Genomic DNA, 26,693 nt, shown 5'->3' on the forward strand with positions numbered 1-26,693 from the left:
AAGTACTGTAGATACTACTTGTACTCAGCACTCTGGGTCTAGAACAAGGCAGGACTGAGTTGCCCACTTTTTCTGGGCACAAAGCTCCATATCTTTGAAGACGAACATAGGAAGATCCCCTGGAAAGTAAAAGAGCAACTCACTCCAGTGGGGTCCATGGGGTTGCAGAGTCGGACACGACTGAGGAAATAAACAGCTCTATAAAATCTAAGGGGATGCTTTCCAATGCTCTGCAGCTACTCACTGTGTTGACTGTGGACCCACACTTACATTGGGGTTACATACAGTTGATAGCAAATTTATGCCAGAATGGAGAGCATCCACCCAAGTTGCCATGCTGTGCCAAGTCATTCAATCATGTTCAACTCTGCGACCCCATGGACTGCAGCCTGCCAGGCTCCTCTGTCCGTGGGATTCTCCAGGTAAGAAGACTAGAGTGGGTTGCTATGCCCTCCTCCAGGATCTTTCCGACGCAGGGATTAAATCCACATCTCTTGCGTCTCCTGCACTGGCCGGCGGGTTCTTCATGACTACCGCCACCTGGGAAGCTCGCAGGGCACAATCACGTCACTCCTCCATCACCTTATTCGGAGCCTGCGTGACTCCTCCTTGTGGATCCATAGCTGTAGCTTTCAGGCCACCGTCAGGCAGGTTTCCCACAGGTTCAGTCGTTTGTGCCAAAGTCCGCAGGCTTCTCTTCTTCACTCCTGGGGGCTCAGGGGGCTCCCGTGTCTCCCTGGGGGCTGTCCTCTGCTTCTTCTGGAGTGGCCTCTCGTCCTCGGGGTCCTGGGCAGCTGTCACAGGGCGCAGTCTCTTCCTGCCTGTGACTCTGCCGTCTTCTCCCTGCTCCCTCTTGGGGGACGGGGAAATGCAACTTTCACCCAGGTGTTTTGCAGGCTCTCTGCTGCCCATAGGGTCTTCTGCAAATCTTACTTTAGGGGCCCTGAGGACTCTTCGGGATGTTTCTACAGGTCTTCTGTTTGCTGCTTGCTTTGGGGCTCTCTTGATGGCAGTAGCATTGCTTTCCAGTTCCTCGGCCTGATCAGGCATTTGAAAGGGCTCCTGGGAACCGGCCGGGTCTTCCACGGTCTTCTCCTGAAATGCTTTTCTCCGACTCCTGACGCCAATGAAGTTTTCTGCTGAGTCCAGGTTCCTCCTCGACATTTCCTTGGCCATGTTGATCTTGTTCTCATCGCCCACAGGTTCTGTGTGCATGGCTTCCCGTGGAGTCTGTGCGGGCCTGCTGAGTGCTGAGGGCTCGTCTACAGCCACTTTTTCTGGTGGTGGCCTGAGCTGCCTCTGTCTGCCTGTTCTCCTGGTGACTGGCTGTGCTGGTGGAGACTGGCAGGGTGCTGGAGCCGTTCTAACATCACTCACTGGTTCCTTGGCCCCATCTCGCTTTTGGAAGAGCTCTTTGGCACCGGCCAGGTCTTCCAGGGGTTGGGTCTTTTCCTTCAGTGTTCTTAGCCGGCTCCTGACCCCAGTTACATTTTCTGCTGGATTGAGTTTCTGCTTTGAATTTTCCTTCAGCACTCTGTTGTCTTTTTCATCACGTACAGGCTTGCTGTGTGTGGTTTCCCCTGGTGTCCCTGTGGGTTCTCTGAGCACTGAGGGCCTTTCTATGTCCACTTTCTCTGGTGATGCCTTAAGCCGCCTCTTTCTGCTTGTTGGTCTCGTAACGAGTTTTGCTGGTGGAGACTGGCGGGGCATTGGAACGGTTGTAACATCACCCTCTGGTTCTTTGACCAGATCGGGGTCTTGGAAGAGCTCTTTGACACTGGCTGGGTCTTCCAGGGGTTGGGTCTTTTCCCTCCGTGTTCTTAGCCGACTCCGGCCTCCAGTTACATTTTCTGCAGGATTGAGCTTCTGCCTTGGATTTTCCTTCAGCACTCTGCTGTCTTTTTCATCACATGCAGGCTGGCCCTGTGTGCTTTCCCCTGGTGTCGGCATGGGCTCTTCTTTGTCGACTTTCTCTGGTGATGACTTGGGCTGCCTCTTTCTGCTTGTTGGCCTGGTGACCGGTTCTGCTGGTGGGGATGGGCGGGGCCCTGGAGCTATTGTAACATCACTGTCTGCTTCTTTGGCCTGATCTGGCTTTTGGAAGAGCTCTTTGACACTGGCTGAGTCTTCCAGGGGTTGGGTCTTTTTCTTAAGTGTTCTTAGCCGACTCCTGATGCCTGTTACATTCTCTGCAGGACTCAGTTTCTGCCCTGAAGATTCCTTCAACACCTTGGTATCTTTTCCTTTGCTTACAGGCTCTGTGTGTGTATCCCCTAGTGTCTGTGTGGGCCCTGTGGGCGCTAAGGGCTCTTCCACGGCCACTTTTCCTGGTGGTGACCTGAGCTGTCTCTGTCTGGCCGTTCTCCTGATGACTGGTTTTGCTGGTGGAGACTGGCAGGACGCTGGAGTGATTTTTACATCACTCGCTGGTTCCTCGGTTTGGTTGGGCTTTTGGAAGTGCTCTTTGACTCTGGCTGGGTCTTCTGTGGGTTGGGCCTTTTCTTTAACGTTTCTTAGCCGACTCTTGATGCCAGTTACATTTTCTGCTGAGGCCAGTTTCTGCCTTGAAGTTTTCTTACACACTTTGATGTCTTTTTCATCCTTTACAGCTTCTTTCTGCATGGGTGTGGCTTCCCCCGGAGTCTGGGAGGGCCTCCTAAGTGCTGAGGGCTCTTCTACACCCACTTTCTCTGGCGATGACCTGAATTTCTTTCTACCTGTTCTCCTGGTAACTGGTTCCACTGGTGATTTACAGGGTATGGCAGGGGGCTCGTCATCAATCATTATGGGTTGCTTTGCATGATCTGGGCTTTGGAAGAGCTCTTTGAAGCCACTCAGGTCTTCCAGGGGCTGGGCTTTCTCCTTAGGTATCCTGGGCTGCCCCTTGCGTGCAGTTACAGTTTCTGCAGAGTCCGGTTTCTCTTCTGGAGCTTCCTGAGACACTGCAGTGCCTCTGTCACCAGCTTCTGGTTCTCTGGGTGAGTGTGTGGTTTCCCCTGGTGTTTGCTGAGGCTTCCTGAGAGCTGAGCAGTCTTCCTGCCTGTCCACTGTCTTGGAAGATGTCCTGAGATGCCCCCTTCTACCTGGTGTTATGGTGACTGGTTCTGGTTGTGGAGACTGGCAGAGCATTTTAGGGATACTGTTATCAGTCATTGGTTCCTTGGATTGACGTGGGGTTTGGAAGAGCTCTTTAAAGCCAGTCAGGTCTTCCAGGGGCTGGGCCTTTTCCCTAAGTGATGCTCTTGACCGCCTCCTGCTTCCAGTTAAACTTTCTGCTGAGTCCAGTTTCTGCTTTGGAGTTTTCTTAAATGGTTTTTCTTCACCATCACCTGCTGGTTCTCCTTCTGAGTGCCTGGGTCCCCCTGGAGTCTGTGTGGACCTCCTGAGTGCTGAGAGCTCCTCCTTTACATCCACTTTCTGGGGAGGTGACTTGAGTCGTCTCTTCTCACTTGTTGGCGTGTTGAATGGTTCTGCTGGTGGAGATTTACAGGGCATTGTGGTGAGTTTGTCATCAGTCATTGCTCCATTTGCATGATCTGGGGTTTGGAAGAGCTCTTTGAAGCCATCCAGGTCTTCCAAGAGTTGGGCCTTTTCCTGGGGTGTCCTTGGCCACCTCTTGCTTGCAGTTGAATTTTCTGCAGGGTCTGGTTTCTCTTCTGGAGTTTCCCAAGACGCTGCCATGCTTCTGTCACTGCCCTCTGGTTCTTTGGGTGAGTGTGTGGTCATCCCTGGTGTATGTGTAGGCTTCCTGAAAGCTGAGTGGTCTTCCTGCATATCCACTCTTTGGGAAGGTGTCCTGAGACTTCCTCTTCTATCTGGTGTTATGTTGACTTGTTCCAGTGGTGGAGACTGACAGAGCATCTTAGGGGTTTTGAGAACAGCTCTTGGCTCCTTGGTATGATCTGGGGTCTGGAAGAGCTCTCTGAAGCCAGTCAGGTCTTCTAGAGATTGGACCTTTTCCTTGGGTGTTCTTAGCTGCCTGTTAATTCCAGTCACATTTTCTGCAGGGTCCAGTTTCTGCCTTGGTGTTCCTGTGAATGCTTTGATGTCTTCAAAATCACCTGCTGCTTCTCCTGAGTGCCTGGTTCCCCCTGGAGTCTGTGCAGACCTCCTGAGCACTGAGAGCTCCTCCTCTATGCCCACTTCCTGGGGAGGTGACTTGAGTCGTCTCTTCTTACTGGTCGGCATGTTGACTGTTTCTGCTGGTGATTTATAGGGTGTTTTGGTGATTTTGGCATCTGTCATTTGTTCCCTGATTTGATCTGGGGTTTGGAAGAGCTCCTTGAAGCCAGTCAGGTCTTCCAAGGGCTGGGCCTTTCCCTTGGGTGTCCTTGGTCGCCTCTTGGCAGAAGGTACCTTTCCTGCAAGGTCTAGCATCTCTTCTGGAGCTTCCTGAGACACTGCAATGCCCCTGTCACTACCTTCTGGTTCTCTGGGTGACAGTGTGGTTTCTCCTGGTGTTTGTTGAGGTTTCCTGAGAGCTGAGAGGTCCTGCACATTCACTTTCTGGGAAGGTGTCCTAAGACGTCCTCTTCTACTTGGTGTGTTGACTGGCTCTGATTGTGGAGATTTACAGGGTGTTTTGGTGGTTTTGTCATCAGTCATTGGTTCCTTGGCTTGATGTGGGGTTTGGAAGAGTTCTTTGAAGCCAGCCAGGTCTTCCAGAGGTGGGGCCTTTCCCTTGGGTGTCCTTGGCCTCCTCTTACTTCCAGCAGAATTCTCTGCAGGGCCCAGTTTCTGCTTTGCTGTTTCCTTAAACGATTCAGTGATTTTATCATCATCTCCTGGTTCTCTGCACCATGTATGCATGGTTTCCCCTGACGCGGGTGTGGGTCTCCTGAGCACTGACAGTTCTTTCTCTGTATCCGCCTTCCCAAGAAGTGTCTTGAGCTGTCTCTGTCTATTGGTTGGTGCGACAATTAACTCTGCTTGGAAAGACGTGCAGAGCATTTGGGGGGTTTTGAGAACAGCCCTTGGCTCCTTGGTGTGATCTGGGGTCTGGAAGAGCTCTCTGAAGCCAGTCAGGTCTTCTAGAGATTGGACCTTTTCCTTGGGTGTTCTTAGCTGCCTGTTAATTCCAGTCACATTTTCTGCAGGGTCCAGTTTCTGCCTTGGTGTTCCTGTGAATGCTTTGATGTCTTCAAAATCACCTGCTGCTTCTCCTGAGTGCCTGGTTCCCCCTGGAGTCCGTGCAGACCTCCTGAGCACTGAGAGCTCCTCCTCTATGCCCACTTCCCGGGGAGGTGACTTGAGTCGTCTCTTCTTACTTGTTAGTGTGTTGACTGGTTCTGCTGGTGGAGATTTCCAGGGTATTGTGGTGGGTTTTTCATCTGTCATTGTTTCCTTGGCTTGATGTGGAGTTTGGAAGAGCTCCTTAAAGCCAGCCAGGTCTTCCAGTAGTGAGGTCTTTCCCTTGGGTGTCCTTGACCTCCTCTTGGTTGCAGGTACATTTTCTGCAAGGTCTAGCATCTCTTCTGGAGCTGCCTGAGACACTGCAATGCTTCTGTCACCAGCCTCTGGTTCTCTGGGTGATTGTATGGTTTCCCCTGGTGTTTGCTGAGGTTTCCTCAGAGCTGAGAGGTCTTCTTGCACATCCATTTTCTGGGAAGGTGTTCTGAGACATCCCCTTCTAGTTGGTGTTATGTTGACTGGTTTCAGTTGTGGCGACTGGCCGAGCATTCTGGGGGTTTTGACAATAGCCCTTGGCAGCTGGGTTTGGAAGAGCTCTCTGAAGCCAGTCAGGTCTTCGAGAGATTGGACATCTTCTTTAGGTGTCCTTGACTGCCTCTTAATTCCAGTCACATAATCTGCAGGGTCCATTTTCTGCCTTGGCATTTCCTTGGACACTTTGATGTCTTCATCACCATCTGCTGGTTCTCTATTTGAGTGTGCAGTTCCCCTTGGTGTTTGTTGAGGTTTCCTGAGAGATGAGAGCTCCTCCTCTATGTCCACTTTCTGGGAAGGTGTCCTGAGACGTCCCCTTCGACTTGGTGTGTTGACTGGCTCCAGTTGTGGAGATTTACAGGGTGTTTTGGTGGTTTTGGCATCTGTCGTTGGTTCCCTGGCTTGATCTGGGGTTTGAAAGAGCTCCTTGAAGCCAGTCAGGTCTTCCAAGGGCTGGGCCTTTCCCTTGGGTGTCCTTGGTCGCCTCTTGGCAGAAGGTACCTTTCCTGCAAGGTCTAGCATCTCTTCTGGAGCTTCCTGGGACACTGCAATGCCTCTGTCACTACCCTCTGGTTCTCTGGGTGACAGTGTGCTTTTTCCTGGTGTTTGTTGAGGTTTCCTGAGAGCTGAGAGGTCCTCCTGCACATTCACTTTCTGGGAAGGTGTCCTGAGATGTCCCCTTCTACTTGGTGTGTTGACTGGCTCTGATTGTGGAGATTTACAGGGTGTTTTGGTGGTTTTGTCATCAGTCATTGGTTCCTTGGCTTGATGTGGGGTTTGGAAGAGTTCTTTGAAGCCAGCCAGATCTTCCAGAGGTGGGGCCTTTCCCTTGGGTGTCCTTGGCCTCCTCTTACTTCCAGCAGAATTTTCTGCAGGGCCCAGTTTCTGCTTTGGAGTTTCCTTAAACAGCTGGATGCTTTTAGCATCTCTTGGTTCTCTTTGAGTGGGCGTGGCTTTCCCCGGTGTTTCCGAGAGCTTCCTAAGGTCCGAGAAACCTCCTACATCCACTTTCTGGGAAGGTGTCTTGAGCTGTGTGCTCATCCTGGTGGGTGTGCTGACTGCTCCTGGCTTGGGAGACTTACAGCTCATCTTTGTGGCTTTGTTCTCTGCATCCGTCACTTCCTTGGCATGAACTGGGGTCTGTAGGAGACTCAGGGTGTCCAGCTGCTTCTCTTCGGGCTCTGTGTCCTGCGATCTCTGGAGGGTGGTCAGGTCTGCCGCTGGTTCACACTTCAGCTCCGAGGCTCTTCTTGATCTCCTCACAGCTATCGTCTTTTCAGAATTTTCTTCCGATTCAATGTTTTGCTTACATTGTTCAAAAGACTTTTCACTTTCCTTTGTGTCTTTCTCCAGCTTCGGCTCTGGTTGTGGTGTTTTCCTCAGACGTCTTCCCAAGATGTCCTTGACGGTGCTGGGTTCTGCGTCTTGGTTCTCTGTCCCTGCACCCGGCGTCTGCACACCACTGAGCTCCACAGACCTTCTGGACCTGTTTGCACCTGATGTTGCCTTTGGAGTCGCTGCTGTGGACACTGGAGTTTTCATCTCAGCAGCTGTGGTTTTATTCACGCTCCTCGGTGTTTTCACAGGATCTTCGCTCATTTTAATACTGGGACGTCTCAAGGCAGGGCTTGCAGAACTTTGATCAGATGGCCCTTTCGCTGTATCCTGAGTCCTAGGAAACACATTCTCGCCTGTAAAATATTAAAATACACATGATAAACAGATTCTGTTCACTGTGTTGTGCCAATTTGCTATCTGATTCTCATAAAATATTACTTAAAAGCTAGTTTTGGCTCCCATCTACCCCCTAGGATATGAGGCTGTCTCTATCAGACAGAAATAAATCTGTCTGATATGAACCACACCCATGTATGAATAATGCTGCTGCTGCTAAGTCACTTCAGTCGTGTCCGACTCTGTGCGACCCCATAAACTGCAGCCCACGAGGCTCCCCTGTCCCTGGGATTCTACAGGCAAGAATACTGGAGTGGGTTGCCATTTCCTTCTCCAACGAATGAAAGTGAAAAGTGAAAGTGAAGTCGCTCAGTCATATCCGACTCTTAGCGACCCCATGGACTGCAGCCTACCAGGCTCCTCCATCCATGGGATTTTCCAGGCAAGAGCACTGGAGTGGGGTGCCATTGCCTTCTCCGATGAATAATGTTATGGGTGCTATAAAGTGAGGTCATCATAGGTGGTGGTAAGGAGCTACAGGAATTAGGTAAAAGAAAAATAATTCCTTAGCAGGGGTTCCCTGGGACTTCCCTGGTGGTCCAGTGGTTAAACCTTCACCTTCCAATGCAAGAGGTATGGGTTGGATCCCTGGTTGGGGAGCGAAAATCCCACATGCCTCTTGGCTAAAAAAAATGAAAATATAATACAGAAGCAGTATTGTAATGAATTCAATAGACTTGAAAAATAGTCCACATTAAGAAAAAAAAAATCATAAAAAAGAAAGAAGGGTCCTCTGAAGGCTGCCACCAAGGTCTCAGTGACACAGACATTTTTCATCAAACCAGAGAAACAGCTGTTCAATCTGCTGGACCACCAATGCAATAATGGGAATTATACTTAGCGTGCTTAGGGTCTGTGTTACACAGGAAACATGTATTTTTCAGCGACAGGAAGCACCTCAAGCATAGCATGTTATTCTCACTATAACAGGCACGTAGTGATCAGTGTAAAATGGCAGAGAAGATAGACACTGTGTGTCCATCTCATACTCATCCTGCGGCAGGCGTCCACCCCAGAGAAGCCTCAGTATCTACGCGGTACACACCTGCTGTCTTTCTCTTTGCTGACAGCACTTTCACATCTGAGTAATTTACATACAAGTATGATGAGAGCTTCCCTTCTAGCTAAGTTGGTAAACAATCTGCCTGCAATGCAGGAAACACAGGTTCGATCCCCGGGTCAGGAAGATTCTCTGGAGAAGGAAATGGCAACCCACTCCAGTATTCTTGCCTGGAGAATCCCATGGACAGAGGAGCCTGGCAGGCTATAGTCCATGGGGTCGCAAGAGTTGGACACAACTTAGCAAATAAACCACCACCATGATGAGAGAGGGCTTCCCAGGTGGTGCTAGTGGTAAAGAACCCACCTGTCAATGCAAGAGACTTAAAAGACACAGGTTTGATCTCTGGGTGGGGAAGATTCCCTGGAGGAAGGCATAGCAACCCATTCCAGTATTCTTGCCTGGAGAATCCCATGGCCAGAGGAGTCTGGTGGGCTAAATACCGTCCATGGGGTCACAAAGAGTCAGACCCAACAAGCGACCTAGCACACACACACACACACACACACACACACACACACACGATGAGAGATGATTACACTTGGCTGCTTGTCAACCTCTTCACTTAGGCAAGATAAAGAAGGCTACATGCACACAGGGAGCTTATGGTTAGTAAACGGGTTTGCCTTTTTATGCAAGTCTGTGAAAGCCAGTGCTGGTTCCACTGCTGATAGAAACTCCCCTTATAAACAATGGGACAAAGAAGCTGGACAGCATAGTTTGTCAGGAGTATCTGTCGTGGAGAGATAATACCATAGCTGTTGCAACGAAAGACTGTCTACAGTTCTGACTGAAAAGATCAAAGTGCTGGGGTAAAAAAAGGAAACCAACCAAAATTTTCCAAAGTGCATAGCAGAGGTTTCTCTCCTGAATGAGGTCCTGGAAGCTCTTCTCCAAGCAAATCCTCTGAATTCGGAAAAGTCAGGGGACACATGCTCATCCTTTGTGGCTTCTCTTTCCCTGGTGTCTTGAACATTTCAGGCAGCCCTGTTACACAACAGTGGAAAAGCAGTCAGTGACGGCCTATACCTGCAAACAAGCGTGCCCATCCCCAAGCACAAAAGAGGGGATGGCAGAAGGTAAATAACAGATCACCCCCTAGAATTCCTGGGATACAGAGTCTTAGGAGAGGGTGATACTGGTTATGAACCCATTTTTAGAAGTGGGCACTGGGGAGTTAGATCATTTATCACCTCTCCTCTGCCCTTCTTCTTGGAAAGAAGGTCTAATGAAGGAGGTCAACATCTGCAGTCTTTTAGTGTTCTCCAGATGTGAGCGCTGTGGAGAGGGCAGAGATTGCCCTGTGGGGTCTCCCTACCATGGCTGCCGAAACCTAGGGCCCTCAAGCTCCTTGAAATGGACAAAATGTCTCCAGATTTTAAAAGTGATATAGGACTGCCCATTTTTAGTACTCTCAAGTAATAATATCACCTTCTTTTCATTTTAACACCAAAAGGCAGTACTAACAAAACCTCAAGCTGGGGAAAAAAATACAGTTCTCCAAAGGGAAGATTTAAGCTTCTCAAACATTCATTATCCCCCATTCTCCTTACTGTTCTCATTCTGACAACAATGGGTCAAAAAGATGCTTTCAGGCTGGCAGCGTCTGCAAAGTATGTTTGGGAGCCTGTTCTGAAGGTGCCCAAGCCAGCCAAGCCCCTTAAAACCTCATCCATCCACTACTGCTCAGGCATCACTGAAAACATCCAGGATATTTAGGTTTCATCATGTGTTAATGTTTTGTCATAAAGTACTAACGCTGAGGGCGACCATTGTTGCACGTCTACAGAATGTTTTGAAGGAAGGCTGAGAACATCCACACCCCACGTGCTAAGTATTTAAACTTCTCTTCATGTTTGTCTTCATTGTTTCACGACATATACCTTAATACTCTCTCAGTGCACACAATTTACAGGGATACACAGATACACATGGAGCTCCATGTTGGGTGGTATAAGCTCCATTGTTTTTTTAATTTTTATTTATTTATGTTTGGCTGTGCTGGGGGGTCTTCACTGCTGAGTGGGCTTTTCTCTGGTTGTGCCAACTGGGGGCTGCTCTTGAGTTACGGTCCAGGCTTCTCACGGCAGTGGCTTCTCTTGCTGCAGAACACGGGCTCTGGAGCACAGGGTCAGGACTTGAGGCACATGCGCTTAGTTACTCTGCAGCACGTGGGATCTTCCCAGACCAGGGCTCGAACCAGTCTCCTGCATTGGCAGGCGGATGCTTATCCACTGAGCCACCAGGGAAACCCGAGCTCCAAGGTTTTTTCCCCTCAGGGAGCAACCTGTCAGAATGCTGGTTACCACTGTTCTACCTTTTTGTAGTTTGCTTTTAAAAAGCTAAGGGTATTGCTCCAGATGTGACTTTAATTAGAGGGCATCTTGCATTGTTATATAAGTGGTACAGTAATTTTCCCATCTGAAAACCTGCCAGGAGACAAAAACGGGATGCCACCTAATGGAGGCAAGTGTCACCTCCCACCAGAAGTGGGAGCTCAGAATGGAAGACACTGGGCAAGCCATGCACCGATAGCATCAGATCTCAAAGCCAGGGCCCTGCCGTGGCCCTAACCTGGTCCAAGCGTAAGCAGGTCACATCACATTTTAAAAATGGCAACACTGGCTCAACTACAAAAGGTTCAAGGAAGCCCTTCCACAGGGTTTTGTTCCATAAAAGAAGGGGAGGAAGTCTTCAAGAAGCAAAATATCACTTAAATCAAATACCCCAACTCTGGGGTAACCTATTGGTAGAGATGCAAAGAAAAGGCAATTACACAAGCAAGCCTGCTTTCCTCACCAACCACACAGCGGCTGCCAGTTTTCCTGCACCTGTGCTGCTCTCCCAGCCAATGATGTGTGTTCACTTAGGTAACCACAAGGGTCTACCTAAGGGCACACAGAGCTGTACTCCATATCCTGTAGTAACTCATAATGGAAGAGAATTTTAAAAAGAATACAGTCGTCACCTGGTGGTCCAGTGGTTAAGGATTCGCCTTCCAACGTAGCAGACATGGGTTTGATCCCTGGTCAAGGAACTAAGATCCCATATGTCAGAGGGGCAACTAAGCCTGCGTGTCTCAACTACTGAGCCTGCGTCACCACGACTACAGAGAAGCCTGCGTGCCACAAAGAACTGACACAGTCAAATGAGTAAAACAGCTAAAGAAATATTTTTAAAAAAATAATTATATACATATATATTTGAATCTCTGTGCTATACACTTAAAACTAACACAACACTGTAAACCAACTACTCTTCAATCCAAAGGGAAGACAAGCGTGCATTTCCCGTCTGCTTCCTGCAGGATGTGTGACCCCAAATCGTTGAGGACCGGTCCTTGCACTCCAATCCAGCTCCCTCTTCCTTGAACACCATGTCGCACCCCGTCCCCACCCCTGAGTTGTCTGGATTATTTATCTTCCTGTCCCAGGCACAGCAGATAAACAAACGAGACGCCCACCCAGGTGGGACCCCCAGAGGAGGAGGACAGGGCTCTGGTTTATAAGAGCCACGGCTATGCTTTTACCTGAAAGATCTTCACTGAAGTCCCTTGGTTTGCTGACCACGAAGTTGTTTATCACCCTGTAGGGCCGAGCCGGCGCGGTCACTTTCTCGAGCTGCGCTTTCCCTATGACGATGGTGCAGGGAGAGTTCGCATGGCCGGTGCTGAACTGACTGTGAACGGGGCCGGGAGGCTTCTGGAAAATGATTGGGAGATCAACAACACGTCAAAGCCTGAAAGCCACCCTTCGTGTCCCCCTGACACGTCAAGAGCACAAGCCACGTTGGAACACGCACCTTCGGAGTGTTGGCTCTTCTCTGCCGTCTGCCCGGCTGCTTGGGAAGGCCACGTTTCACAGCTTTATTCTGGGCCTGCTTGGCACCAAGTTTCACTACATCTGCCCATGATCTTGCCACTGTCACAGGAAAGAGATGAGGAGACGTTCCCAAACCGGCACCCACGGAAAAGTCCACCTTGAACCCCATCTGCAGACACCACGCACTCACCGATCAAATTGGCCTCCGAGGCACCGCTCCTTCTCCTGGAGAAAATCGTCTGGAGGATCCCGTGCTGGCTCCGCTCCAGGGATGCTCTCTGGGGAGGGAGGCTGCCGCTCCGTCTCCCTCCTTTCCTGGGGACATCTGTCTGATGCGGGGACCTGCCGACCCCTGACACGCAAGACGCCTTGGACAGCCTGCGGCATCGGTCAGGAGCGGCCGCAGAAGCGTGGACGGCGTTAGCAGCCGGAGAGCTCATGAAGGCATCTGGTGAGGCCACTTCCAGACGGACTTCTGAAGAATCTTCTTTCCCTGGTGGCTGGGGCTGCTCCTGGCAATTGGAATGTGTGTAGGAAACCTTACCCCAAATATAACATCTGTGTAATGAATGTGAAAACCCTGCCCACTCAACAATTTTAGTTGTGTAAATCTTGAAGCACCGACTGCTCCAACTAGTGTCTGTCAAGCATACAGTGGAGACAGGAGTCTGTGTCTCTCACTTAAAAAGGAGGGGGAAAAGAAAGCACTGAATAAGTCTTAACTGAGGCATTTCCAGTGGAAAGCTGGAAGGAACCTCCTGAGGAGTGGGGCTCTGATCTATATCCAAGGAAACACCCTCTGTGGGAGTCTAACCACCTCGGGTCAGCGTGGGTTCCAAACCCACCGGAAGGATGGGTTCAGCCCATTTCCGGGGCTGATACAAAAGAGGTGGGAAGGAGACATACCTCCTGCTCCTATAGCAAAAGGAAAAGAAAATGAACTGAAATGAAAAGAAATTAAAGACTACCCAGGCCCTCTGGAGAAGGGGAGCTGAGGGGTGGGGGCACACCTCTCTAGAGATGTAAGATCACACCCCTAAAGGGTCAGTGATGAAAAATTCTAAAGAGCTGACGGTCAAAACCATGGTGTGCATGCCATCCAAGCTCTGTCTTTCACCTTGTCATTCTAAAAGGGAAAAAATACAATCTTATAGCTCTGTCTTTCCAAATGGTATTTAACTATAACCCGAGTGTGACCACTTGGCCCAGAAGTGTGGTCAGCAGGCTGCCTCTGCAGAGAAGGGAGGTCCTGAGGACCCACCTGTGCTCAGCCACCCTTGGGTTGTGGTTCGGAACTCAGGAGTCCATTTGCCAACACCTCTGGGAATGTGTTCTCAGAGACGTTGATGCTTTTTACTTTTTTATTGGAAAGAAGAAGGTCTTCACTGTCATTCTACTAGTGTGAGGGTTTTGGAAACAGTGAGAAAAAAAGTGTTCGTCACTTAGTTGTGTCCAACTCTTTGCAACCTCATGGACTGTAACCCACCGGGCTCCTCTGTCCATGGGACTTCCCAGGCAAGAATGGTGGAGTCGGTTACCAGTCCCTGCTCTAGGGGATCTTCCTGACCCAGAGATCGAATCCAGTCTCCTGCACTGCAGGCGGACCCTTTACTGAGCCACCAGGGAAGCCCCTGGAAAGAGTGTGGACCCAGGATGTGCGCCATCATCAGACCCCAGGGGGAGGCCCGCGGGGAACCTCACCTTGATGATTTTCTTCAGGACGGTGGGCGTGTGGGCGGCCAGGGACCGTCTTTGCTTTGGCGTCTCTCCTCTTTTGAGAGGTGTGTTGGGAGGTAAGTTTTCGTCGAATAATTCGGGTCTCAGGCAACCCCCAAAGGAGACCCGCCTCCTCTTTGCAGACACGCCCTCCATCTTATCTAGAGGAATGGGCACAGATGTCAGAGTGCAAAGGAAACCGCGCCCCAAGTGCGACCTGCTTCCACTAACCATTAAAGACAAACCTACTGCGAGTTCACCAAGGCCTGGCACCTCACCACCTTCATACTCTCCTGACGCTGATGAAGCTAATGAAAAATCCAGGACAAACTACAAAATGCCAAGGCTCAATGCGACAATGCAAGGACTCTGTTTACACGGTGACAAGTCCCGTGCGGACGGAGCCTAATGAAGGGCGTGGCTGATCAATGGTTCCCACTGTGGACCAGGGGGATGCCAGCGGTGAGCTCCCTGATCAGTGGTCCCCACTGCGGACCAGAGGGATGCCAGCGATGAGCTCCAGCAGTGGACTGAGTAGGCTTTCCCAAGGGACTCACACTCAGGCCTCACCCAGACCTGCATGTGAGTGGAACCAGGGGCTGGAAGCTTTTCCCAGAGATCTGGACAGACAGGCCCAACTACACACCTTTGTGAACTGCTCATCAACACAAACCCTTGTCTAAGTGACATGCCCCATTTGTGACACTCATGGGGAACACCATGAAGTCATGCACGTGATTCTGATTTCAGAACCACACCCCCCACCCCATGGGCTCTCTGCAGATGCAGAGCTGACAGCTGGGCATAGCCTGAGCACAAAGGGGGTCCCCGTGAGGACTGTGAGCTGGGCACAGCCTCTGAGCACCCAGGGGTCCCCCTTGAGGACTGTGAGCCAGGCACAGCCTCTGAGCACCTGGGGTCCCCTCGGGAGTGTGGGAGGCTCCTGAGCTGCATCACCTGCCCCACGGGTCACATCTCTGCTGCCCGTAGCATGCCATCAGGTGGCTTCCCCACTTGCAGAAGGAAGAGAATACGACACCTGTCCCACTGGCCCACCTGTGCCAACACGGAGGCTGGGGAGCCCGTGTCTGAAGGGCACCCACAGCAGCACCTGGCACGTAAACCCACGAAGGCGGTCCAAGGGTGTTCTAGGAACCACCCCCCATGGAAAGATTTCCAAGATTTCCACTGCTTATTCTAAAGGCTCAACCTATAGGATATAAGAGCTTGTATGAAAAGCAATTATGCTCAAGCTTATTCTCCCAAGAATCAAATATATTTTGGGGCCACCCTATCTCCTTAGACCCCTGCTAATTCTTCCCTAGTAGCCAGCACCTCCTCTGGTTGGTGGGTTACCAGGGCTTTCACATAAATCTATGATGACGAATGTGGCTCTTATCGTGGTCTCTTAGCATCTCAGAGCGAATCATTAGTGAATGAAGGAAGGGACCGCTAATTCACATCTAGACACAAGGTAGGTGTAAACTTTGGGGGAGAAATAAATGGACAGTTAAATAGACTTACTTGTGGAATCACCGAAGCTGCTGACTTCAGCTGCATCGAGGCCGGATAACCCAGGGCCCACTTGTCCAGTTGCTGGGCCCAGCTTCTCAGGCTTGTTGAGAAGATCGCTCTGAATCTTCCTTTCAACTTGCAGGGCCAGTGAAGCTGAGATCATCGGAGGTGGAATCTCAGTTTCTGCAGTCAGACGGTCAACATTTGCAGGCACACTCTTCCTCTTTCTAGAGAAAAGCTTTTCTGGTGTATTTCCAAAACTCCCAACTTTAACGGGTGTTTGATTTCTAGGCAAGGACTTCTGGGGAGTTAACATCTGGTCATCTGCCCTGGAGCCTTCACTTTGGTCTAGACTCTGGGATACACGGCCACCGCCAGCACCCGGGTCTGCACTCCGCCGCCTCCGGGAGGGGCTGTGTGGTGAACACTGCAGGGGCATCGTGGTTTGCTGTGAACACCGCACGGGGGTCCTGCTTTTCCTTGTCTCCATCTCCATGCAGGCGATGCCAGGACTCTTGGGCTCCTTGGGCGTCTGAACCGGCTCCCCGCTCCCCTCTCCCTCAGTCTGGCTACTTCCTTGCTCCCCCAAACCGGGGTCTGCCTTCAGGTGGGAGCTTCGGCCCGACTTCCATCTGGATTTGGGGGAGACCAGAGTCTCGTCCTGTAACCCATCAGTGCTTTCTCTGCCCGTTGTGCAGTGACGCTGCGGTCCTGATTTTCTGCGATTCTGCAGAACACTGACTTTTCCTGGGGTCACATCTAACTCCACTTTCATTGACTCGTAAAGCTTCCTAAAGGGAGACTCACTTTGGTCACTCCTTTTAAGATACTGTATGGAAGAAAGAGCCTTCGGTTCTTCACGACAGGCCCCTGATGCTACACTGGGATCTTCTTTCGAGGCCCCAGTGGTGGGATCCGTCGCACCTCTGTGGGCACCTCCAGGAAGTTCTGAGGAATGAACACTACTGGGTGTTATCCTGGCCACGTGGTCTTCCCAGCGCCCCCAGATGGCGTGTGCGGCCGTGACGTCTTCCCCGTGGGCCACAGGCATTCCCGAAACAGCTTCTTCCGTGACTTCTGAACGGGCACTGGAATCTTGAGCTTTCCCTTCTTGACAATGAATTATGAAATAAGAAGTTTGAGATTTTCTCAATGATTTTAACATGCGCAATATGCACATTTTGGAAACTATTTCAAATTGTCTTAAAAACCTAGCTTTTCACTTGGCCTAAAACTTTCTTCATGTCCAAAATGCATGGTGACAGTATTCTGACACTAGTGTTACAACCCAAATAGATAAAGCACCTCAGTGCCTGATGCCAGGATCGGGCATCCAGCGCTGCCCATCCGCCCAGGACCAAGGGGACAACTGAACCAGCCAACGTGTCCCCACATGCACCCTCCAACCAGCATGGCGCCTGAACATCACCGGGGGGAAAGGCTAACTCGGGCGCCCGCCTATGTCTGTCCCTTCTGCACCGCAAGTCTACATGAAGAACTGATCTTACAGGATCTCAGGCAAACAAACGAAAACAAAAAACTACTGACCTGGATTGGAAGATAAGCTGGATCTTGAGACCCGAAGCGAAGCTTCCTGTAAATGGGCAAAATACGAAGATCGATTTAGAAGCCTTTTCAGATACTGGCAGTAAATCCTATTTACTAAGATACTCTTCTGGTGGATGGCCTCCTCTACCCTACTGCTCTTTAGGATGTGAAGAGACTTTGGGAAATGAGCCCAGACCTTCGGGTGCTGGGGCTCACAGCACAGGCATTTCTCAGATGAGTTTTTAATCCATTGAACTTCTGTGAAAGAGGAATCAAAGCTGAAAGTCAACATCACCTACCCTCAAGGTCTGGGAACCTACCAAAGACACAGAGTCATCGACTTCACACTCCGTTTTAGCAAAAATTGGCTACAGGATCCTTGGGGGAAGTGGGATTAATTTAGCATGTGGGCCTTTGCTGGCAGACACTGGAGGTGTATCTGAAAGCCCAGGAGTTAAGGCAGAGGTGAACAGCGCACCCAGAGACTCTGCACCCTCGGAGCACTGGGATTAGATCTAGCTTTCCTGCTTGGCCGCCTTCATGATCTTTCCCAGGCAGCTTTTTATCAGGTGAAGACCAACTACAGAATAACAAGAATACAAGATATAGAAGTCCAATACTGTTCCAAAGTTAGAAAAATAATGTCCTCTAAATCACTGGGGGAAATCACAAAATATACTGTCTTTAATCAATTTCCGATTCCTTGGTATTGAATGCACTGCTTCTCAAATTTCCTGTGTGAGGGCTCAGTTTCTGAACAATAAAAATGAATTAAAATTTAAAAATCTATACAAAATATAAGCCCACATTTTTTTGTACGATAATATCCAACAGTCATAAAGATCACAGTCAGATGACATGTTCTAATTTCGATATTTCCGTTATCACAACCCAGATAACACTCTGGTCACAGACCCTTGGGACCTCCTATTTAACCCTTGGTTTCTTTATACCTACTCACAAGTTAGAGTAACAAGTTCACAAACTCCAGGAGATAGTGAAGGACAGGGAAGCCTGGCATGCTGAAGTCCATGGAGTCACAAAGAGCTGGACACGACTGAGTGGCTGAATAACAAAAGCAAACTGGAGGGCGCGGTGGCAGGTGGGACACCTCAGAAGCTGTGTGTATTTAGTCGCTCAGTCGCATCTGACTCTTTTTGACCCCATGGACTGTAGCCCACTAGGCTCCTCTGTCCATGGATTTTTCTAGGAAAGAATACTGGCATGGGTTGCCATTACCTCTTCGAGGGTATCTTCCCGACCCAGGGACCGAACCCACATCTCCTGCACTGGCAGGCAGATTCTTTACCACCTGGGAGGCCCTCAGAAGCTAGCCTTCCCCCAAAGCTGATGAGCAGGTTGACATTAGTTACTTCTCTAGGGAAGGAGGAGCACCTTCAAATGCAGAGCCTCTGGCTGATCTTAGGAGTCCCTGTGATAAGACTCTCAAGACAGGGCATTCCAACCTGGTCAGACAAGGCTAACTTGAGTAGCTTCATAAAAAGGAGGATGGACAGGAAGTCTCAGGATTTACCTGGAACATTCTAAGTCCTACTAAATCTCCCAGAACTGCATTTTAGGAAGACGGACCATTTGGAATGTGTTCTCTTCACTGATAAACAAAAGGCAATTACTCTCCTTCAGTGTTATGGGTCATCTGTCCGTCAAACCTGGAAAGCATCTCTGGCACCCACAACTCTGATGTGATTATCTCAGAAAAATAAAAATGGATGAATGGGGCACAAAATGAACCACCAGATCCCATGGTTCTGGAATCAGAGTTCTATGTCAGGGCTGTCTTAACCAAAGGTTTGCAAAATCAGATTGTGAGACACTTGAGGAGACTTTGGGGCCCAAAGTGTGATACTCAGTACTCCCATGTTGAATAAAAGAGGAATGATAGCTTACATTATATTAATATATCTAAGCTCAGCTTGTTTTAATACCTTAGTGACACTTTCCTACTATAACTGATAAACTGTTCTCCTGTGTAACGAAACACAGTGTCAGTGCAGACAAAAGCTTTCATATCATCATACAAAAGACTCAAGAGCCCAAAGCTGGACGGCATCCCCCATCACCTGGTCCCGTCTTTGTCCTGGAAATCCAGGTGACTTGCTTCCATCCTGATGACTTTCATTTTCATACCTGAAGTGCACAGAATCATAGACACATACTCAGGTTAAAGGTTTGTGACCAAAAATAAAACTACTATATCTGACTTATGTCCGAGGAACAAACTTCAGGTTTTGTTCAAGATATTACCTTATTCAAGCAAAGATATTTAGAGTTAGAGAAGGGTTTTTACATGAGAAACTGAGGGAAATTGCTTTGTTTCTTTCAGAACACCATCATCAGAGATTGAGACCAGATTAATTTCTGAGCCCTGACTAGCCTTTACTATATTGCTGAGCACCTACTCTGTTGGAACCAAGTGTGTAACAGAACAAAATCAGGTGTCTCCTGGTTTTTTCTCATGGAAATCATGTGATGATTTGGAAGGTTAACCAAGAAGCTGGGTGGCATCTATCGCCTTTCATCACTTTGTGATGTCATTCACTGCAGAGTAATTAGAGAGCTATACTTGAACTTCAGATCACTAGGAGCTCTTCAAGCTTCCCAGTTACTCCATCTGTATCTGAACAGAGGCACATTTTAGGAAGATGTAAAGATGTTTAGGAAGACACATAGTTGTTCTAACAGACTCCGGGTATCAACTCACAGAACAACATTTTATAACACATACTGAACTTAGGTAACCAGGTAAGAGAGGATGAAAAGAATTTAAATGCCACCTAAGTAAGATCTAAAGGCTGGGCACTGAAGAATTGATGCTTTTGAACTGTGGTGTTGGAGAAGACTCTTGAGAGTCCCTTGGACTGCAAGGAGATCCAACCAGTCCATCCGAAAGGAGATCAGTCCTGGGTGTTCACTGGAAGGACTGATGCTGAGGCTGAAACTCCAATACTTGGGCCACCTGATGCTAAGAGCTGACTCATTGGAAGAGACTCTGATGCTGGGAAAGATTGAGGGCAGGAGAAGGGGACAACAGAGGATGAGATGGCTGGATGGTGCCACTGACTCAGTGGACGTGAGTTTGAGCAGATTTAAGGAGATGGTGAAGGACAGGGAAGCCTGGTGTGCTGCAGTCCACGGGGTTGCAGAGTCAGACGCGACTAAGCGACTGAAGAGCGGTACCAAGCAAGACTGGAGCCGCCAGGCGTCTGGGATTGTTCCTTATGGCGCCAGAGTTCTGAACCAAGCCCTTCTTCCTCAAACCCATTTTCTATTTGTTGCTAGAGGTATTTGATCATCTCAATCTTAATCTGAGCAGCATTTCATTGGGGGAAATAGTTCTGGTTCTCCATTCCACATCAGATATTTCCTATCTAGAAGTTTCTATCCAATAAAAACATCCTTTAAAAATGAAGGCAAATTCACAAAAAGCACAGAAAAAGAAAAGATCAGGATATTCAAATTAGAAAATATCTACTGAATACAAATGAAGGCAGTAATGAAAACGGAGTTCCATTTAGCAGAATGGATGACAAAAAGGATCCAACTATTAATATATTGCTTCCTACAACAGATCCAGTTGAGAATCAAAGACACAAATAGTACTGCAAATATATATATATATATTTCATTTATCTTAAATTCAAGCTTAACTGAACAACCTGGACTTTTTTGCTTTGTTTTGTTTTACTAAGTCTGGCAACCTTAGCGATTTGGTCACAGACAATCACTAACAGCATGTAAATTCTTCTAGACTTCACTCTCTTTCATATGGGATGAAAGACCTTTTTTCTTTCACCCTCTACTTTCCAAAAGAGGGCATCAAAGAACTCAGTTTGCCTGCGTGATGAGTCTCTATTTAAGGCATCTTTATGACTGTATTTAACCTGTAAGTAAGTGTGCTTTGGTTAAATGTCTAACTTACAGTACTTATAATCATTGAATATTCAGTAAAAACAGTTTTAAAGTATATATTTCTTAAAAAGACATACATAGGATGTAAGTATAATGATGGAGAAAGATACACCAGGCAAACAGCAACCAGAAGACAGGTACAGAGGTTGTACCAACACCAGATGAAATTAACTTTAAAATAAAAATTATTTAGAGACATTGCACATTTTACAAGGATGAAAAGGTCAATCTGTCAAGATCAACCAGTTATAGACAAAAGTCCATCTAGCAGCCAGTTCCTACAGACCATCTAAACCTTAAGGATTATGAAAGTTGAAAACAATGTGATTTTTAAAAAAAGAGGCAGAAAGAACTATAGTACGAAATCTCTCATCAAAAGCATTACTAAAGGTACAGGACATTTCAGAACGATACATGCTGGAGCTTCATCCTCCCAGAGGAGATAATTCTTAATTTAAACCCACAGTATGGCCTCAAAATAGAAGAAGCAAAAACTTACAGAGCTAAAAACAAAAAAGAAAAAAATCCTAAATGTATGATTACAACTTACCTGTCCAAGTAACTAAGAATCAGCAGGAAATGTTACCAGGATTCTAGTTAGGAATTTGAATCTTAGGGACCTATACAGATAGAACACTCTGCCCAGCAGCTGTGGAACACGTTCTTTTCAAACACACAGGACAGGTTAGTACAGAGTTAACCACATCCGATCATAAAAAGCAAGCCCTGACTCATTTCAAAAACAAAATTCCTCAAATGTCCATCCAGAATGAATAGTGTATATATGTGTATAAAACTGTGGTTAATTCAAAGAAATCCTTAAGCAGTGAGAAGGAATCGACTGGGATGGGTCCACCCATCCTATCCATGCTGTGAAACTCACAACCGTAAGAGCAGAACTCAGTTGCAAGTGTAGGCAGTTTAATGAAGGCAGACAAAACTGTAGTGGTGAGAGATGCAAGCTTAGGCAGGAGAACTCCGAAGCCTCAGGCAATCAGAAAAGCCACGCTTTTGTGGTTTACGTAGTGAGTGGAGACAGTGATGAGAGGACGCATGAGGAAAACTTCCGGAAATGTTGCTGATGGCTCAGGTGGTATATTAGTTCTCTAACCAAACGTCACACCCTTAAACAAGAGAAATGTCTTTCCTCACAGTTCCAAAGGCCGGGAGTCCGAGATCAAGGTGTGGGCAGGGTGCCCTCCTGGGACCTCTCTCCTAGGCTCTGGCTGCTTCCTCGGGGTTGTTTCCTGAGTACCAGCTCCCCCGGCTTCTCAAGTCCTAGTCACTTCTTATAAGGACACGGATGGGAGTGGATTAGGACTCACTCTAACAGCCTCAGTTTAACTTAATCCTCTTTTTCAAGGCCTGTCCGAAAATGGTCCCACGCCCGGGGAGCTGGGGGTTAGGATTTGAACTTGTGAATTTAGGAGCACAGTTCAGTCCCTGACAGGTGAAATCACAAGGCTGGTCCGTCCCAATAAGTTGGGTCATGCGTCTCGTTTTGTATCTTTCTCTATGACTGTACTTGATTTTAACATAGAGAAGTAAAATGAATGCAGTTTCACAACGTTTGCAGCAACATGAGTTGCTGTCCTTGGCACAGATATCTGCTCTCAAACCCTTGAGCTGGGCACAATAGGCTCCATTTGCCATTCCTTCTAGATGCTCCTGAGTTTAGATGAAGACTTAGTGTTGGGAATGACCACCTCAACCATGTGGACGTTTACCCGCATTAAAGAAGGATCCCTGGTGAACTGTGAGGCTGGTTTTTGGTGACTCAGAAAGTCTTTAGCCCAGTTAGTTCTTACCTACCTGAAAGATCGATCAACAACAGTTATCACATCGCCATGTTTCAGCTGTACAGGTTTATCAAAAGTCGATCCATTTATTTGTGTTGGATTTGTGGAACTCAAATTAAACAATACTGCCTATAAATAGAAAACACAGGAAAACCTGTCACTAGTAAATGGATACAAAGTGAAAAGCTTTTAAAAATAGACTTCCCAAAACCCACTCACCTCTTGCTCACTGATTTCAATTTTGCAGTGTTGTTTGGACACTACAGGAAGCTGAATACGAATGTCACACTCGATACCCCTTAATTCAAAAGATTAAAGATTTTTTAGGTTGTCGTGATTAAAAAAAATTTACATTACTGACTCAAAATAAAACAGCATTTGATCTGTTAATGCAATGACATAAAGGAAAAACAAACTGGGCAATGTAAATGATCTTTGCATTTTGCTGGCAATTTTTACAAGTATTGTAGAAGCAGCTACTTTAAATCATTAAAACTTAGAGTACTTAAAAAAATTGTAATGGAAAATATTAGAATACAAAACTGAATTTCCTTTTGCTAAACTATTTATGCTCATAATTATGAGACCCAGATAAAGGAGTACTTCACATCAGTTTGGAGAATAATTATTTTTTGGACTCTGCTTTTTTTTTTTTAATAAAAAGATTTACACATATTTGTTGGTAATGCTATGTATGTTTAAAGGTTTAATCATCACCAAAAGTGCTGTATTTCATGTCAGGACCTCTCTGTGCCTCAGTTTCTTCACATACCAAGAGGACTCCATTGGCACCGACATCATGGTGCTCTGCACACAATGAAATGAGTTACTCAGGTCTGTCACTTGCCTGGCACGCAGTAGATGCTCACCACTTGTAAGCTTTTGATTGTTTTAAAACTGCACTATTAACTGACAAAGTCACAAGTCTCCTCTCATTCCAGACACTAAACACAAGCAACAACAACCAATTATCCAGACACAACCTGTCTTTTCACAGGAAGCTGACATCAGCAGCAAGCACCGCAAGACGGAAATCCCCAGACCACAGAGAAGCTGGTCGAAGATGGGAGCCCAGGCAAGTCTCCCTGGGCCTCTGGTGCCCCTGGTACCATCCTATGTTTACCATGTTTGAACAGACTGTGACACCTCTGTTCTCAACAGGAACCTCTGGAGCCTTAGAGTAGCCCTTCCACCCCGCGTCACACGATCAAACACTACAAATGGGTTTCTAGATTAAACAATCTTGCATAAAAAGACACTTAATCACTACAGTATGAAAGAATGCCTCCCATTTGATACCGAAATTTTTTTTTTTTTGTCTTTTCCTTTTGAAGAGAGTAGAAGTTATGGAAAGTGAACAGCTACTCTAAGTCAATGAAAAGATTTTGATTTTGAGGCATGAGAGAAAGATTATCTCGTTAGAAATGAGAATGTGTGGCAGGAGACTGCCAGTGAGAATCGCTACAGAGCAGTGGTTCTCCACCTCGGCACCTCTGACATCCCAGCCAGACAGCTCTTTGCAGGGGGAGCTGTCCTGTACATTGTAGGATTGGCAGCAAAGCTGACCTCTGCTCCCTGACATCGGTGATGTGGGGCTCCCACATCGTGACATGAAAAAATGTCTCGACTTTGCCAGGTATCTCCTGGGAGTCATATGGCTCTCAGCTGACAACCACTGCTACATACTGACTCCAAACCCAATTCTCCAGCTGATGTTTCAACAGGACAATTGTTGGCGTGCCAGACAGTAACCACCTCTGATACACCAGACCCCATACCAGACACCAGCTACATAATTATTAACAAGATAGTTTCTGCTCTCGGGACCTTAGGAGTGAAACAGACAAACTGCAGCCTCATTACCACGTGTGGGTTAGGAAAAAAAAGAGCAGTGCTCAGTGAAGTCTTCTTCTCAGGGTACATGAATCGCTCATGTAGGAAGGAGGGTAGAGAGCAAACTCCAGAGATAAAAGTGCCAACCAGCTAACAGCACCAAGGTAAGCCAGAGTTTGCCCTGTGGTGGAACATGGGTGCAGGATGACTGGTAGGAGGATGGAGTGTGGGTAGGAGGGCGTCAGGGTTCCACCACACAGGCTTCTACAGGAAGGGTAACTTACCCATCATTTTAGAAAAGGAGAGCGGGGTGTGATTAACATTTCCTGTTTACACACGGACCACTGTTACTGCCACCAACAACACAGGAAGGCAACCAAAGAAAAGTTCTCAAAACACAACCGGAAAGACTCTTCTTCCTATTCCCATTTTTTTCAAAAAGACCAACAAGCCAACACAGATCCCTTCCTTATTTGCTCAATAGTAACCCCCAGCAACCAAGGAATGCTCAGTTCAGAGAGTTTTCAGATGAGCACAGTGGCCTTCGAAAGCCTGCCTGAAGTCAAGCAGGATTTGAGAATCCTTTACATTTTTCTCCAATTATAGATTTTTATCAAACCAATTTTTAAATCTTTGATTAAAAACACACACAATTATATAAACATCATCCCCAAAATTCTATTTCATATGAAACAGCCGGTCACATTGACAGTACATAGGCAATCCTGAGCAAATCCAAGAGCTCCACTACTCCTGTAGCTGTGCGTCCCATCTGTCAGCCAGTGGTTAGTAACACTGAGGGGGTTTTAAAGCCAAATTGTGTCAACTGTCCCGCGCAAGGGCAGGGCTCACCTTCCAAACACGCAGGTGCGGAGGCTCAGCGGAAAGTGAGGGCCATCCACCCCGGTCCTTTTGATGGTAACCAGGCGTCTTGTAGGACCCATTTTCTAAACAAGAATTTGAGTATAATCCCCGGACGGGAAGGTCAGGCATCAAAAGTTTTGCTGAAGCGGACTTACAGGTCACTGAAGGAAATAACAAAAATAAAACACGTGGGGAGCGGGAGGTTACTCTAAAGCAAAGAGCTAAGAAGGCACTTGTAAGTGACCAACTGGGGTCGCTTCACCAGTGCCCCGGCCGCCCCGACCCACACTTTATACTGACCGCTGTGGAAGCCCCAGGCTGGTCCCGGGCTGTCCCCCCACAACTCGGCGCCCCTCTCACAGACCTGCGACCAGGACGGCGCCCACCAGGGTCGCGGCTCCCGGGGAGGTTCCCGCCGAGACCCCACGCGAGCGCTGAGAACAAGCAGGGCCCGGCCCAGGGCGCCGGTGCCCGCAGAGTCCCGGTGGTCCACGCGGTCCCCCGGGGCCCCGCCAGCTGCCCCCGCCCCCCGAAGGGCCCCGGCCGCGGCTCACCCGGGACGAGTCTCCCGCGCCGACACCAGGGGATCGATCCACCACCCCGCGGCGCGCACCTCGCGTCGGCCCCGGGAGGAGCAGGGGACCAGTCCACCTGCGTCCGCCTCCCGGCCCGCGCCGCAGGGACCGACCGGGCCTCAGCCCGCACACTCGCGCCCACCTCCGCCGCGGCCGCCGTCCCCGCTCCGCCCCCCGCCCTCGCCCCTCGCCCTCGCAGGCGGCCGGATGGCCCAGCCCAGCCACGTCCCGGAGGCGCCCGGCGTTAGCGGCTCGGGCGCGAAAAGCCGCCGCGGCTCCCTCTCGATTCAAATGATAACATCGATTCAAATTTGGCGCTAAGCGCAGCGATTGGGCGCAGCGGCGTAGAGACAGACCAATGGGAGTGGAGGGGCGGGCAAGGGAGCGGGTTAGGGCTGCGCGGGGCGGGGCAAGCTGCGCGGGGCGGGGCGGGCTCCGCGGGGCCGGGCAGACAGGCTTGGTTCGCGCGCATTCGCGGAAGGCGCGCTCGTTAAGGGTCTTCCACCCTTACAGCGCAGACCCTGCTGAAATGCAACAGGGTCCCACCTCCGCGAAAACCTTGCCTCCTTTTCTCTAAGGGTCAAACACAGTTAACAGTGGTACATAGTATGTTACTCGTTGCTGGTAGGTTTAC

General features: G+C 48.6%; 1 protein-coding gene across 2 annotated transcripts in view; it reads right to left on the reverse strand.

The window, feature by feature from the left end:
- Nucleotides 1-26,332, reverse strand: part of MKI67 (marker of proliferation Ki-67) — a 29,506-nt gene extending 3,174 nt beyond the window's left edge. The window contains exons 1-13 of one of the 2 annotated variants that reach the window (XM_040254779.1): nt 26,039-26,332; nt 25,473-25,645; nt 23,007-23,085; nt 22,801-22,916; nt 19,140-19,206; nt 17,059-17,104; nt 15,520-16,620; nt 13,981-14,156; nt 12,470-12,791; nt 12,260-12,378; nt 11,988-12,159; nt 9,290-9,445; nt 583-7,355 (exon numbers count right to left, since the gene is read on the reverse strand). In XM_040254779.1, coding sequence (XP_040110713.1) covers nt 583-7,355; nt 9,290-9,445; nt 11,988-12,159; nt 12,260-12,378; nt 12,470-12,791; nt 13,981-14,156; nt 15,520-16,620; nt 17,059-17,104; nt 19,140-19,206; nt 22,801-22,916; nt 23,007-23,085; nt 25,473-25,564 — 9,219 coding nt within the window. In that variant the 5' untranslated portion in view covers nt 25,565-25,645; nt 26,039-26,332. The remainder of the gene's footprint in view (nt 1-582; nt 7,356-9,289; nt 9,446-11,987; nt 12,160-12,259; nt 12,379-12,469; nt 12,792-13,980; nt 14,157-15,519; nt 16,621-17,058; nt 17,105-19,139; nt 19,207-22,800; nt 22,917-23,006; nt 23,086-25,472; nt 25,646-26,038) is intronic. The other variant, XM_040254780.1, reaches the window with a different exon arrangement.
- Nucleotides 26,333-26,693: the final 361 nt, after the last annotated feature.

Source organism: Oryx dammah, unplaced genomic scaffold (assembly GCF_014754425.2).
Source record: "Oryx dammah isolate SB20612 unplaced genomic scaffold, SCBI_Odam_1.1 HiC_scaffold_14, whole genome shotgun sequence".
In the NCBI taxonomy this organism is placed as follows: Eukaryota; Metazoa; Chordata; class Mammalia; order Artiodactyla; family Bovidae; genus Oryx; species Oryx dammah.